The sequence below is a fragment of the Biomphalaria glabrata genome, chromosome 11, assembly GCF_947242115.1.
Source record: "Biomphalaria glabrata chromosome 11, xgBioGlab47.1, whole genome shotgun sequence".
NCBI lineage: Eukaryota > Metazoa > Mollusca > Gastropoda > Planorbidae > Biomphalaria > Biomphalaria glabrata.
Genome location: NC_074721.1, coordinates 16,277,600 through 16,293,591, shown reverse-complemented (window position 1 = coordinate 16,293,591; position 15,992 = coordinate 16,277,600). Strand labels below are relative to the sequence as shown.

General features: G+C 36.2%; 1 protein-coding gene across 1 annotated transcript in view; it reads left to right on the top strand.

Annotated features, from left to right (window-relative positions):
* The first annotated feature begins 278 nt into the window (after nucleotides 1-278).
* LOC106065209 (carbohydrate sulfotransferase 11-like) overlaps nucleotides 279-15,992 on the top strand; it is an 84,682-nt gene continuing 68,968 nt past the window's right edge. The window contains exon 1 of the mRNA XM_056003475.1: nucleotides 279-589. Coding sequence (XP_055859450.1) covers nucleotides 562-589 — 28 coding nt within the window. The 5' untranslated portion in view covers nucleotides 279-561. The remainder of the gene's footprint in view (nucleotides 590-15,992) is intronic.

Below are 15,992 nucleotides of genomic sequence, written 5' to 3'. Positions count from 1 at the left end.
TACTGAGTTTTACAATAGACACGATCTGGGTGGGTCTGCGGTTTGTAAAGGAAATACGAAAGGGGGAGTGGCCGGCCGGTGTGTCGACGTTTTGAAGGTAGGAGGTACAAAAAATGCGGGTAGGGTGGGGTGGGGGCAGGTAGGGGAATTACGCCGGGTGGAGGGTAGAGAGAAATTCAAACGTGTCAGGGTAGGGAGGCGGGGGGGGGGGGGGGGATGCGTTAGAATAACTGTCCAACTCTTTTTCTCTTTCAATCTCAATACGCATCAACTCGCGGATTAGAATACTATTTGTGATTCATTCATCTCAGTTGTAGTGCCTGATGTGTTTGTGTCTGTGCGGGGCAAGTGTAGCAACGGCTTGGTAGTGCGATCTCTAACATGATTTAAGAAATTCCAGAAATATAAAACAAACAAAAGAGCCATCAATCCCCCTCCCCCAAAAAAACAAAAATAAAAAAAAGCTGTGATTTAACTGTCATAACCACATGTGGCTGATTAGTACTAAATAATAAAAATTCATTAAAGGATTTTTACGGGAGAATCATTATCTATATTTCAATGGTACAGATGACACCTAGGACAGTTGGTAAGTGAGATTTTTGTACATTTGTGTTATAAAATAGCTTTTTGTTAAATACATATTTTTGTATTTGTTCGACAATTAAACGTGTAGCTGTAGGATCTAACTATTCCAGGCGTTATTAAATTTATTTTGATCAAAAGATTTCCCGTCTGCCCAGCGTTGACCAGTTACCATCTACTCGTTGACCAGTTACCATCTACTCGTTGACCAGTTACAATCTACTCGTTGACCAATTTACATCTACGCGGCGACCAGTTACTATCTACTCCCCAGGCAAACATTTTATATCAGTTGTGTTCATTAATATTACTTCTACAAAACAAAAATGATGGCTACTATGTTTGTGTGGGAGCATATCTGTGTTCAAGTGGGAAGAAAGGTAATTAGTCGATTACTAATCTACATAAAAACATAGTGGCACATGTGACTATTTTGTTTAAAGACAATTGAGTACATTCAGTCATCCCAATTTAACGCATAGTCCTAACCCAGTGATGCCCAGACTATGACCTGCTATCCATTTTAATTTCCAACACTCATGGCGCAGGCCAAATCAAAGAAAAGATGCAAAAACTAAATGAAATTGATCTAAAAAAATATTTTAATAGAAACCCGTGTATCTATTACTTACATTTATTCATGGAATATTTGATGTTAGTTTTTTTTTTACACTTTGGAAAATGGCTTCATTTCTTTACTTAACATATGAGTAACTTCCGACTCATTTTCTTTTCTCTTCTTAGTAAATATTTATCAAAAATTTATTCACGACTCAAACCAAAAATGCCGTATCAGAATGCCAGTCACACTCTCTTGACAAATCATATATGTTGGCTTTTTTTATCATGTTCCACATTCAAGTTAAGATGCATTCAGTTTTTCTGGTAGATTCTACACTCAGAGACCAATTTCATAAGCACACTAATGGTAAAGCTCACCGTACGAATCCATCAGAGAAAAAGTGACGGCTCTAATCTTGGTAAAGAAACATTTTCAACCGTTTTTTTTTTTTTTGGGGGGGGGGGGGGGGGGGATGGGGTTTTCTATACTTTGTACCGACGTTTCGTCGGGCTGTATAGGACCACGTCGAGGGCCATATTTAGGGTGTCACAGTCCTAACATAATTGCTACTTTCTCTATTGTGTTCTGAGAGGCCTGAATAGGTCTTTCACAAACATCTGGAATAATAACTTGTAGACAACCACGTGAGTTAATTTCTCTATACAAAGAAAATGCAAAAAACAAAAAATACTATTTTAAAAAACAAGCTTATATTAAGCGTACTTGTATCAATTAGTTTGGATCAGTCATGTAATTAAATGTGTAATAAATCCAGACTAATAATAAAAAAAAAGCAATTAAAAAAAATAAAATAAGGGGACAACGACCTGAATTCGAACTCATGGTTCAAGTCTTCTCAGGCTTCTCAGACCAACAAGGGCAACCACTCTGCTGGTGGAGAGCCTATAAACATGGACGATTGTTTAGTTATTTATTGTTTCTTTAGTTTCAACCTATTGATCATGTTGTGTTCACTAAGAATTCAGGGGACTAATCAGCATATACCACCACTTCAGTCAAGTAAAATGTTTTTCCCTTGTTTGAGATACCAAGCTAAATAGTTTATTATCAATGTTTAATTAACTACGTGGTTAAATTTGTTAATAGATTATTTTGTTGTCAGGTAAAAAAAATAATTGTGCGAGATTTCAGCTTGATCCGAGATTGGGTGTGGGAAAAATAACGTGTACAAACTTTTGGCCAGACCGACCGGTACAGTGATCTAATGTAAGTTTTGTAAAAAAAAAAAAAAAGTGTTCCGTGAATTATTTAGAATTAGTGAATAGTTCTGTTAATAAAAAGTGTGAGAAACACTGTTTTAGACTTAAAAATCTATGCATTGGCCACCACTTAATAAATATTTCCTAACAAAACATGAATCAATTTAAAAAAATGTATCAATAGGTATTAAAATAATGGTAATTAATTAATTTTGTTGAATATAAAAAGGGAAATAACTCTTATAGCATTGAAAAATTTTACCAGGAATTCTTTCCCTTAAATAAACGCCTTTTTTAAAGTATTTTTTTTTTCTATACTTTTTTTTTATTTCTGTAACTCCCAGATTATCCTCCATCATGTACGTGTTAAGTTTAGTATTGGATCTGATCAATTACAAACTTGTCCTCAACAGAGAGCATCTCCTTGTACGATATGTTTCTATGGTCGGAATTACGACCCGTTGTCACGTGTTTTAAAAACAAGTTAAGCATCACTGACCTAAATGTTTTGTTTTTTTTTAGTTTTTTTTTTTATTTCGCCTGCCTGAAATCTACATCTACCTCATTATTTTTTTTAAATTCCCGCAAACCATTAAAGACATAAGCCTACATCTTACTAGACTTAGAGTGTCATAACCGTCACGCTAGAATAGGGCAGAGGATGACAACATTTATAATAGAGGCAGCGATCAGCTACTACATTTCCTCAGGAAACACACACACACGCGCACACACACACACAAAAGACCGTTCTACAGCGAGAAACATTGAAAGAATTGAACCAGGCGAGATCTCCTCACGTCCTCTATGTCGTGTAACAATCCAAGCTGGGGAGATCTCCTCACGTCCTCTATGTTGTGTAACAACCCAAGCTGGCGAGATCTCCTCACGTCCTCTATGTTGTGTAACAACCCAAGCTGGCGAGATCTCCTCACGTCCTCTATGTTGTGTAACAACCCAAGCTGGCGAGATCTCCTCACGTCCTCTATGTTGTGTAACAATCCAAGCTGGGGAGATCTCCTCACGTCCTCTATGTTGTGTAACAATCCAAGCTGGGGAAATACTTCAGCCTTTTATTTTCTCTTATAAGACAGAACAAAACGTGCGGAACAAAATGTTTTTACCAATTAGCGAGCAGAAACAAGGAGCAATTAGTTATTGTGTAATGCAATTAAGAAAGCAAACGAAGGAAAGGGAAGCAATTCAAGAAGAAAGTTATGAAAAACACAACTTCTTTTTTTTCAACAATATAAAAGAAAAAAAAAAGATATAAATTAAAAAAGAAAGTGAATAAAACACCTGGCTATATCACGTGTCTTCCATACAATAGTAGTCAAACTGAATTTACTGTTTGGACCAATACAATGACCTGATCTACTGATAGATGCGTATTGGAAAGAGCATCAGAGATTTACGTTGCTGTCCTGGTGTAAGAAATACCAATGCGTCTCTAAGGATCTAACACACTGTTTAAATACGAAAGTCATATTCTGGTCAGGTTCCTCAATAACCGTATTCTACTGAACATAGACTATCTTGTATTATGAGGCTCATTCAATTTTGTATTTTTATTTTCACATTAGGGAAAGTTCCACTGACCTGGCTGTAACACTCGACCTCGATCTATCTATCTATCTATCTATCTATCTATCTATCTATCTATCTATCTATCTATCTATCTATCTATCTATCTATCTATCTATTATCTATTATCTATTATCTATCTATCTATCTATCTATCTATCTATCTATCTATAGATAAACTCGAGAATGGAGTACTAATTGTGTTGTATTGTACTATTGTATTTTGCATTGTACTTAATTGTATATTTTTTCAGTATATAGATAGATAGATAGATAGATAGATAGATAGATAGATAGATAGATAGATAGATAGATACAGCATAGTTTTTCGTAGCATTGACTCTTTAATTATAACCAGCTCTGTAAACACTTTGCTATGGGGCTACATCCTTCTTTCCATCGAATATCTGATCAAAACATGTCGCTCTATAAATGGTCCACTCTTGAAAAATACCGTATCGTTCCATTGCTAAAACAACTTAGATGTAAGTGTTGGTATCGATTCTTATAAACAACTTAAAACATGGACCATGTGTATCGGAGTGAAAGATTCAATTTTGGATCGAACTCCAAGAAAAGAGTTTACAAATGTTTGTCTATCTTACGATTCTTTGGATGGCATATCGGGTTCGAAAAGGTTTTTCGTTTAGAGAGTTGTTTTTTTTTTTCCTGATGCGTTCGTCCTCTGTAGTCTGAGACCTTGACTGGCTCACCAGTTTCTTGATCTGAAATAACGTTGGTCTAATTTTATCTTGGGTAACACCTGATGTTGTTCTATCCTGGGTAACACTTGCTGTCAAGGTCGATCTGTCTTCAATGATTTTTTTTTTGATAGGAATAACCAAAGTAGCAGAAATGCAATGCATGAATCAACGTAACTGTAACCAAAGTTGGACTAGAAGATTTTTTTTTTTTTTACAAAAAATTTTATTTTTTATTTTTTAAGTGTTTGTGATCAAGATCATAGTCTTCGTGATTATTATTGCTTTAATTACCGTCAACATTGTAATTAACAATACTCTCAATTTCCATTATACCATAACTGCCATCATTTATTTCATCTCTGACATTATTTCATCATTTAGTCATCATTAACTTCATTACTGAGACATCTTTTACTTTCACTGAGCCTGAGACATCATTTACTTAATCATTGAAACATCATTTACATCAACACTGAGATATCTATTCTAAATAATTTTCCATAAGTTAAAAAGACTTTACACTTACATTAACCCTTAAAGTGCTGAGCTGTTTTTCAGTGGGGTGCAAACAAAATGGAATTACAATTCTGATGTTTAGAGGCTAAACTACCATACGCGTTTTAGGGGTTAAGAGAAAACATAATTTTTCCAGATAATTCTTTCCCCAAAGGGATACAACTGTCACATTTCTTAGAAAATTCTTAGAGCCGTTCTCTAGAACCGTGTCAATGTTTTGCCCATAAATTTGCAAGCTGAATAGAGAAATTCTAAAAACTTGTCAAATTCTTGTTTTAAAAACAAGAGAAATGATTATAAACCGATGCAACCAGTAACAGAAACAGCTTCTTCCATTAAAGAGAAAATGTTATAGAATTCAAGACTATGTTTAAAATTGTCGTAATGACTCAGTGATAGATGTACTTTAATTTTTAGAATAGGGATTCTCAATCTGTGGGTCGCGACCCCTTTGGGGGGGGTCGATTGACGATTTGCCAGGGGTCGCCTAAGACAATCGAAAATATGGATTGTTTTTGTCTATTCTTCTAGCGTTGTGTGTGTGTGTGTGAGGGTGGGGAAGGGGTCGCGGCAGAGTGGGGGGTTGTATAAAGGGGTCGCCGAGCTTAAAAGGTTGAGAATCGCTGATTTAGAACTAAGTATATTTTATTTATTTTCGAGCTATGGTAAGAGAAATCTACAAGAATCCAGCACAGGGTCTCAATTAAATCTGGCCAATAGGATTCCAGCAATATTAATATTATTTCTTGACATCAATCATTCCGTCACTACTTCCATTTCTTCCATAAAGACTTATCTGTGTTGAACTGAAAGCATTAAAAAACCAATTGCTCTAAGCTATAATACATTATACATTTTATACCTTGTAAGATTTGACTATATTTGGGGCTACACTTATGATTCATTTATCTGGGCTAAGCCATTCAATAGTTGGATCTTGACGATGTCTAGCGTTGATCGTCGGCAGACATTTTACAATTTCAGGCGCCAGCCTCGCCCCCAGTCAAATTACAAGCCTTCACGTATGACATAGTTGCACTGGTTTAGCCACCATTTGGCTGATTGCAAGAATTATTGCTTGTTCTCCAGGTCTAGACATCTCGGGAACATTCCTGATTGTCTCCATGAGACGTCCTGACTTTCTCTTGCATGGCTCGGCAGTTTATTGTTGTAGTGTGTGTGTGTGTGTGTGTGTGTGTGTGTGTGTGTGAGTGTTGATCTTTGTCAAAAGTTATTGGTCCTGAAATAAACCCACTTACATGTCTCAAACAAAAAAAAAGATTAAAGAACTAAAAGTAAGATTCAAATCTATTATTTGCTGTATGCATCTGAATGAACAACAAAAAAAAAAAAAACGAAAACAAACTAGACCTGTAAAGCTCGTATTACGTAGCACGTGAAACCCAGCTCTTTCACATCGAGGTCACGGCAGGTAGATGTCAAAAGAATAGCAGATTGTAAGTCACGTGTATGTGGTACGTCAAAATGAGAGTTTAAAAAAAAATGTATTTTCAAATTTTTTTACATTATTCAAAGCTTTAACTACCTCATTAGTCTTTATTCAATCCCCCATATACACTCATCCAAGCACATAGCAACATCACACCCACAGTTAGTATAGTCATTTGCTTCGTGTTTCTGTGTTAACTTTTACCTCTGAAGGAATTTGTTCATTCGTGTCTTGTAACGTACGCGTCAAGGTCTCATGGTTTGGAGACACAAGATGGTTACTATAAATTAAGTTATAGAAGACACTTGCTTTACTTCTTTGGAAATTACACACTCTTGGTGCGCTATATAGGTTTGGTGCGCTATATCAAAAGGGAAAAAAATTAACGAAAAGGATTTGATAAAAAAAAAGTTAACTATGCCACCGTCTGTGAGTCTACTATTGAAATTTAATTCTATTGTGTGTTTTAAGTCCTACTTGTGTGTTTAGTATTTTTATGATTTCAACTTAAGTATTTAAAGTGTTTTATTTCCAACAAGAGGATTTCTGACAATACCGTGGAATTCTTTGTCATTAGACATAGTTCTGAATGTACATCCTAAATTCTACTCACACAATCCCATCATATTATATTGAAATAATTAACGATTGCCTAAATTTAAGTACTGTCAATAAGTTTTAGCTCAAACTTATTGATGGAGATAATCAGGGCCGGTCCTAACAATTGCGGAGCCCTATGCGAAACTGATTGCACGGGGCTTAGTCTGGGTGGGAATAAGGATAATAAGTGATAATTAAGAGATTGTATTAGAAAAAAAAATCGACTTTGAATTGTATTCATTCTTTACTAAGTACAACATTGCTATTAAATTAACTTTAATTTACGAACCTTGCAACCTATGGCATATTTATATGCCAGTGACTATAAAAGTAATAAATAAAGTATTGGAACTTCCGATTAAAGTGAAAATACGCCTGATTATTACATTTTATTACATGAAAGCATATAATGCCTTTTTTCTTTTATGGCGCGTAGGAATGGCGTTTTCCGCAATGAATGACACCCACAATGACAATTTTGTTTTCTGGAGATTTTTATAAACTCATGAAATTTCTAGGAATGAATTTTTCGTATATATTTTGAAATTAATAATTACACCTAGAATTAGCTCGAGGCCTATGAAAGCGCGGGGCCCACAGTGACTGCATAGGTTGCAGTGGCCTAAGACCGGCCAAGGAGATAACCTTATATAGCATTTATTCACATAATGGGGGCCAACATTTGTGCCAATGACAAGAAAGACACATTTTTTTTTATTTTTTCTGTTCACCTTTTTTGTTTCCCATTGTTCCTCATACTCTTTTTTTCAGTTACTTCCCCCTGATTTGTATACATATACAATGTTTTACTTTCGTTGGTTGCTTTAGGTTTTTCTTTTTTCTTGTTTCAGCTAATGTTTTTGTTTTTATTTTTGCTCGCTTCTTCTCCTGACTTTTCTGTTTTCTCTACACAATATGTCATTCTTTTTCTTTTCCTTGGCTGCATTAGAGCCTCTCGACGTTTGCTAAGCGTGTACAGATGTAAATAAAGCTGTGCGACATAGTGTTACTGTGTCAGACATACACTATGGGTGTGATGTTTCGTGTAGGTCTGACGTCAATTAGAGCTCGTTTTACAGGTATTAGGACTTGAACTAGAGAATGCATTGTTAACATGGATGCCATCTTGCCAAGTGAACTTTCTTTGATAAACTCTGTGATGAATCCATGATATTTTGCCTCCTTCCACACTCAAGAAAAATCAAAAGCACATTAAAAGCTATCTACTTCTTCTTCTTCTGCTTCGTTCCCGTTTTTCATGTCAGAAGGTTCAGATCAGCAATCCTATATCTGAGATGAAACACGCAGTGGTTTCCAGATCAGGAAGTTCTCCGTATAGTTTTTTCTTCTATAGGAGGGTTTTGGGGCTAGAGTGTTGTTCGAGCCTCTTGATATAATATGCAGCTTTGAAAGACATGGTCAGCATTCTCTGGTGGTGCAGCACATGAACATAGTTCGCTAGTCCAGTCCCCACCGGAACATATGTTGTCTCATTTTGTTGTGTCCGGTCCTGAGTCGAAAAATTATGCGTTGGTCATGTCGAGATAGCTTATAATAGGCGTCCTTTTTCTTGTAATGTGGATGTGAAATGGTCCAATTATCATTTATTCTACACTATAATTTTCTTGTGGGTAGAGAGGAGCTACATACTGACATTGTCTTGTGTTCGACAGTTTATGATAACACTGTATGGCCAGAATAATATCTAAAATCAGATACGAAGTTAGGAATTATCACTTTCTAAATTGATGTTTTCGCGCCAACACTGGTTTATGTACTGTTAGGCTGTACGAAATTAGTGACATAGAGTTCGGATTGGTCCTTAAATTGTTTTATATTATTTTATTTTTTCCTTGTGAATTCTTATCAATGCGAGTTAATATTAAATACAACAATTCTTACTGTGTGTATCAAAACTCGATATCTTTTTACAAAGTTTATATCAACTCATTCTATCTGTGTCTGTGTGTCTGCACGTGATTTCTCCCACAGCTAATCTCGGATCAAGCTTCAATTTTGGCACGATGATTTCTTTTGCCTGTCAACACAAGAATCTATTTAAAAAATTAACCAATTATTTAATTAAGTAGTGGTAATCAATTATTTTGTTTGATATCTTAAACAAAGGAAAGAAATAGTACTTGACTGAAGTGGTGGTATAAGCTGAATTAGTCCCCTTTATTTTAGCTTGTCGTCAGAGTGAACACAAACATGGAATAGAAACACTAGATAACTATTCAATCTTCCATGTTCATAGTCTCTTAGCTAGCAGAGTGGTTACCGCGTTAGCTTGTATTTTGCTTGTTTGTTTTAAAATTTAAATATAAATCTGGTGGCTGAATGGTAACCCGCTTGGCTTCCGAACCGGGGGTTTAGGGATCGAATCCTGGTGAAGACTGGGATTTCGGGATCTTTGGGCGCCTCTGAGTCTACCCAGCTTTAATGGGTACCTGACGTAAAAGTCGTTGTGCTGGCCACTTGACACTTTCGTAAACCGTAGGCCACAGAAACAGATGACCTTTACATCATCTGCCTTATAGACCACAAGGTTTGAAAAGGGAACTTGACTTAATGAATATATAAAAAACAACAACTTGTAATTGAAAAAGTACATATGTTTGATAAAAACTCATTTTCTTTTTCTTTTATAATTATTATTTTAGTGCCCAATGATTTTCAAATGTTATTACTTTTAACGATCAAAACAAAACTATGACTTGAATATTCCTAGTCCATTGGTGAATAAGACGGGGGCCGCCTCTGAGTTTTTGTGATAACACAAACTCTCCTTGTAATCTTGTTTTAGTTAGAGAGAAATAGATTCTACATTTGTATTTAAGTTGTTGTTGTTTTTTCAATAGGTTATCGTTATCGATATTAACGTCACAGGTAGAGGCCCTACAAAACGTCTGCGTATTATGTATGATAAGCCTGTCATGGTAGCCAAGAACGAATCATAGCTACACTATTACGTGTAAGAAGTCCTTATTGAATTGAGTGTCAAGACACTATTAAGTCCTACTTGCACAAATGTGGTACATATGTTGATGTTTGTTTTTATTAGAACGTGGACATAAGTATGACACCATATTGCTTTTTGTCACACTCAACTTTCGAATTTCTTTACCAGGGTGCGGGGGTCAGGGTGGGCATCATTATATTGTTCACTTTTGTTGGCCTGGAGTTCCAAGAGCGGAAGGCTCAACTCTACCTGACACTTTCAAGAAGAAGAACCCGAACCCACACCTCGCTACGCCACAGCCAGACACGTGTGTTGCTTGACCTATTGATTGACAGGTTAAATGGATCTATTAACTGAAGTCATGACCTTTTGACCCGCTACCTGTTCTCACTTTAGGTTTTAATGTTTCGTCAGGTTTTGAGCAGACGACACGGGTTTAAAAACGAGTTGATTGAGCTCGGACATGTCCAGCCACGCCTAACGTTTCAACTAGGGTATTCCTCAGGGAGTGAATCTTTTTTGTTCTATCAGAGGTCAAATCAACAAATATATACCATTAAGAACACACACACACACGCACGAACGCACGCGTGCACACACACACACACACACACACACACACACACACACTCTCTCTCTCTCTCTCTCTCTCTCTCTCTCTCTCTCTCTCTCTCTCTCTCTCTCTCTCTCTCTCTCTCTCTCTCTCTCCTCTCTCTCTCTCTCTCTCTCTCTCTCTCCCTCTCTCTCTCTCTCTCTCTCTCTCTCTCTCTCTCTCTCTCTCTACTAGTCCCTGTAGTACACTTTGGTTTTCTTATACACTAAATTCAAATGAATTGATTTATCATGACATTATGCGATCACTATCCATGTGATAATGTCAAGACTATGTCTAATGACTCCACCGTATAGCAGGATGTACTTATATAAGTTAAACAGAAATACTCTTTGTGAAATACAAGGGAAAAAAAAACACTTTTATTCAACTTGGGATTACGAAAACTATTGAACAAACTCTACAAACACCCAGAGTATCATTTCACTTCACTAGTACCCTGACACTATTACTTACATGCAGTATGGACTAAATAAATAGTAAGATTTTCAAATGGAAACCATTCCATTACAAATAACCACGTTCGAATGGAAGCCGGTGTGGTCAGTGTGGAAACACTTCTTATTGCTCAGAAGCTGCGCCGGAGCAGACACTTATCTCGTGTGGGGAATGACCAAGGCGATCCGTGAGACTAGAGTAAAAGAGGGCCACCGCGCAAGCGATATAACAATCAACTCTGATTGCCAACAACGGCCTAGGGGGAAGCCGCTGACAGAAACTTTTTTTTTTTTGATTGAGAAACATCTGGAGAACTGAAACGATCGTCGCTATAGCCGATGACAGATAACAGTATTGATGACAGATAACAGTATTGATGAAAGATACCAGTATTGATGACAGATAACAGTATTGATGACAGATAACAGTATTGATGACAGATAACAGTATTGATGACAGATAACAGTATTGATGACACATAACAGTATTGATGACAGATAACAGTATTGATGACAGATAACAGTATTGATGACAGATAACAGTATTGATGACAGATAACAGTATTGATGACAGATAACAGTATTGATAACAGATACCAGTACTGATGACAGATACCAGTATTGATGACAGATAACAGTATTGATGACAGATAACAGTATTGATAACAGATACCAGTATTGATGACAGATAACAGTATTGATGACAGATAACAGTATTGATGACAGATAACAGTATTGATGACAGATACAAGTATTGATGACAGATACAAGTATTGATGACAGATACAAGTATTGATGACAGATACAAGTATTGATGACAGATACAAGTATTGATGACAGACACAAGGGTGTGTATCTGTCTGACCTTAGTGACCTATGGGTGAGCATTCACGGGAGACTGGCGGGCTGGACTAATATGTTGTTGATATTTGTATGAAGTAATCTGTTAGGAAGATATATATTAAGACTATATGAGAACGTGCAGTTTATTAATAAAGTGAGTAGCTTGAAAACGAGTTTATGTTTCTTCCTTGAGGTGTGTGTGTGTGAGGTGAGTGGTGGAAAGAAGGCGGAGAAGACATTACTATCGTAGACATCGATAGGAGATCTTAGCTAGACCCACAGTGAATGACGGCATAATCAGCTACAAAATATACACGAGGCAACTGATTCGGCCTAGTCTCGTGTAATCCTGCACTCATGCCTAATCATAGAGCTTGACTACAATACCTTATTATTGGGTACATTTAACCCTTCTCCCCCCCCCCCCCCCTTTTTTAAACTGAGATAAGGATTTCATTTGCTAGGCCGACGGGGACTCTATATAGAGATTCTCTTTCAAATGTAATCTAGTTTATTTTTCCAGACATTAAAGATTTGAATGGAAAATCCCGACAGACATTAAATTCTTCTCTATCCGCTCGTTCGTTTAAATGCGAAGTCAGTGAGGCGATTGAATGATTTCTATAGTGGCTCAGCGTACTCAATATAAAACAAGTATCTATACGAATATCTAAGCATCTTTTAAGATCGCGTGGTGGTTGCTTTTTAAATGTATTTGTAGGTGTAGTCTTCCTTTGCCATTGTGAACTATATAATTTTTAAATTTCTTTTTATAGTAAAATTTTGACGTTTTAGAACAAGTTTTAGGTTTTTCTTCACGTTTTAATTTGGAATTGGAAAACACAATGATGTGGTTTGTTTCGATGGGTGATGTGGCTTCGTGGGTAATGAGGCTGAAGGCATCTTTGACAGATTTGAATGTGTTTTGATTGGGTGTAGACCTTTCAGAATTTTTCTTTTGAGAAGTCCTTCCCAAGTTAATAGAGGGGTCTTAGACTTTGACTGTTTGTTGAATGTATTCTTTGAAGTAGGGTATTCTTTGTTCAGAAGCCATTCTGATTTTAGTCCTAAAACTTTTTCTGTGAGAGGTTTTAGAATGTTTTGCAGATCCTAAGTAGATGTTTTAAAACTGTTTATTAATACTCCCTGAGAATCTTTAGAAAACAGCGAAAAGTTCAGATATCAGAAGCGAAATGAGAAGAAACCCAAAATACAAGCGAAGTAACAATGATGAAAACATTTAAAAGAAAAAAAAAAAAAAGAACAATGCTTATTAGGGAAAGAACCTTAAATCCATACATCTCAATTTTGCAGGAATAAGCTCCGTTTTTCAATAAAAATAATGAAATTAATTAATTACCAATAATTGATTAACTAATTGGTTAATGTTTTGATTGATTGATGCTGCCATCAACAGGAAGTGGTAAAAAAAGTGTACAAAACGTATAAGAGGAATAACTCCATATATACAGCAACATCTCTCAATAAGTAGATTTTTCTTTTTTGCATTCGATACCAAGCAATATAATTAATTACCTCTGATTAATTAATTAATTGGTTAATTTTTAAAAATTGTTTTTTGTTTTTTTTGTAAAATAAACAATTGTGCAAAGTTCCAACTTGATCCAAGAATGGGTGTGGGAAACATAGCTTGTAGAAACATTACACCAGACAACGTTCAAGAATTTTGATAGAGTGAAGATGTCATTGTAATGTGTTCCAGTGGAGGAGGATCCTCGCAATGGAATTGAGATGCTAAAGAAGGATCCTAGGCATCACATTCAAAGACCGCATCACAAACCAAGAAACCAGAGACAGGGTTACTGCAGCGATCAGAGCCCATGACGACCTGCTAACTATTGTAAAAAGACGAAAGCTTAAAACCTATGGCTACATTACAAGATCTACTGGGCTCCCAAAGACCTTCCTTCAGGGAAAAGTGCCAGGGAAAGAAGAAGAGGCATACAGAAAAAAGAGATGGGAGGACAACATTAAAGAATGGACGGGCCTGCCATTGAGAGAGGTTCTAAACAAGGCAAAAAAAAAGAGAGGAATGGAGAAAGACGGTCGACAAGTCTTGCCTGATGCCCCAACGGTCCAACAGACTAAGGGATAGGTAAAGGTAAAGGTAAAAAATAATTCTCTCTCTTTGTCTCTCTCTCACTCTCTTGATCAAGCCTTGATGTCTAAAATAAATGGCTTCTGTTTTGAATGGTATAGACTAGTATAGAGGGAGACTATTTATGATTTGTTCTATGTTAGATGTACTAATTCACTTTCTCTATGTAAGGGCTCGTTCGTTGATTTTCAAATGTTCATTTCTTTTTAATTTCCTTAACATTTCGCTGAGCCCTGATGGGAATGAACTCAAACATCCAGAGTGATAGGGGAAACAACGCAAAGATAAACTAATGGCGATCACATCACACCAAAGGGAGAATAATAGAAGGAAATCACAGCAACCTTGGAATAGCTTCCCTTTGTTTTGTTATTTGATCAAAAGGATAACCTCTGATTCGGGGTACACACAATGGCAGAAGTAAGGGCAGATAAGAAAAGGATGGGCATACAGGGGAATAGGATAGACACACTAGAACATAATACCGGTAACCTGGTAACCGTTTCACGCACAGTTTAAATGTGTTCAGACTTTCGGTTGAGTACATTATGTGTGCATTCTTACAAATATAGTGAATAGATTTAGAGGATGGACGGCTTTATTTGGCATAATTAATGGAAAGAATTAAAGGAAGGAATTAATGGACGAAATTAGAGGACAGAATTATGAGATAAAAATAGTGGACCGAGCAATAGAACATTGCTAGTTGGCACAATTAGTGAGGAGAATTAAGGTGTCTCTTGCAAAATGTATCTGCTTTCTGTTGTTTGTTTTTTTTGTTGTTGTTGTTGTTATTGTTATTTTTATCTTTTCTTATACAGACGTTTGAAAATTAGATTCCTCATTAGGCGGCTCTTAAATCTTCAAAAAGTTAATAAGCTTTAAATGTGCCTTAAGGAGTACTAAACAGAAGTGTACAACTATCTCAAACTATAGCGTTACATAAATAGAAAGAAAAAAATCCGTCCAAGATGCTAGATCTACATATCTATATCAATTTATATTGTAAATCTGATGTTATTTGTTAACCCAAAAAAATTAATAATAATAAAAGACACAGACTAGATTCACAATGTGACTAAAACTCAGTACCCAATGTATTTTAGTCAATAATGTCTCTCTCTTTCTCCAATTCCTAATCTGTTTTAGGATCATGTCAGTGCCTCGCCTTTATTCTGTTACTGTGACTTCTTACCTTCGAAAACTTAATGACAGAAAAAATATATTCACTCATGGTTCACAATCCCTTATTTTAAAATACAAATAATGTTTACACACTCATCTGTTAATGGACAAGTAACAACATTCACTTGAATTATTATTGTTATTATTATTATTATTAGTTAGTATTAGTAGCAGCATTTAATTGACGACGGAGGTAGTTTTGTGCCAGATAAAAATCAAAATATCTATAATTCAAAACTACAATTTTGTTGGCAAACATTTTTCTACTTCCCAAAGTACTACATTAATTCAGTTGTATCATGTTGCCCTCTTTGTGACGTTAATAAATTAAATAATCTGCATCCCCCCTCCCCGTCCCCCTTAAAAAAAAAGGGGGCGGGTGTTCTGTTGACTATCCTAAAAAGGCACGTGACAACGATGTTGAGAATGTGACCATGTAAAGCTACACCCAGACAGCGCCTCATCTTGTTTGGTAATTTGTTTTGAATGGAAAGTCAACATGACTGCGTGGTGGTGGCGCATGTATCTCATTCCGTCCTGAAGTTTTCAGATTCCAATCTTCCTGACCTGTTCCACCCACCTCTGACAGGTACACAGACTTAATGTAATGAC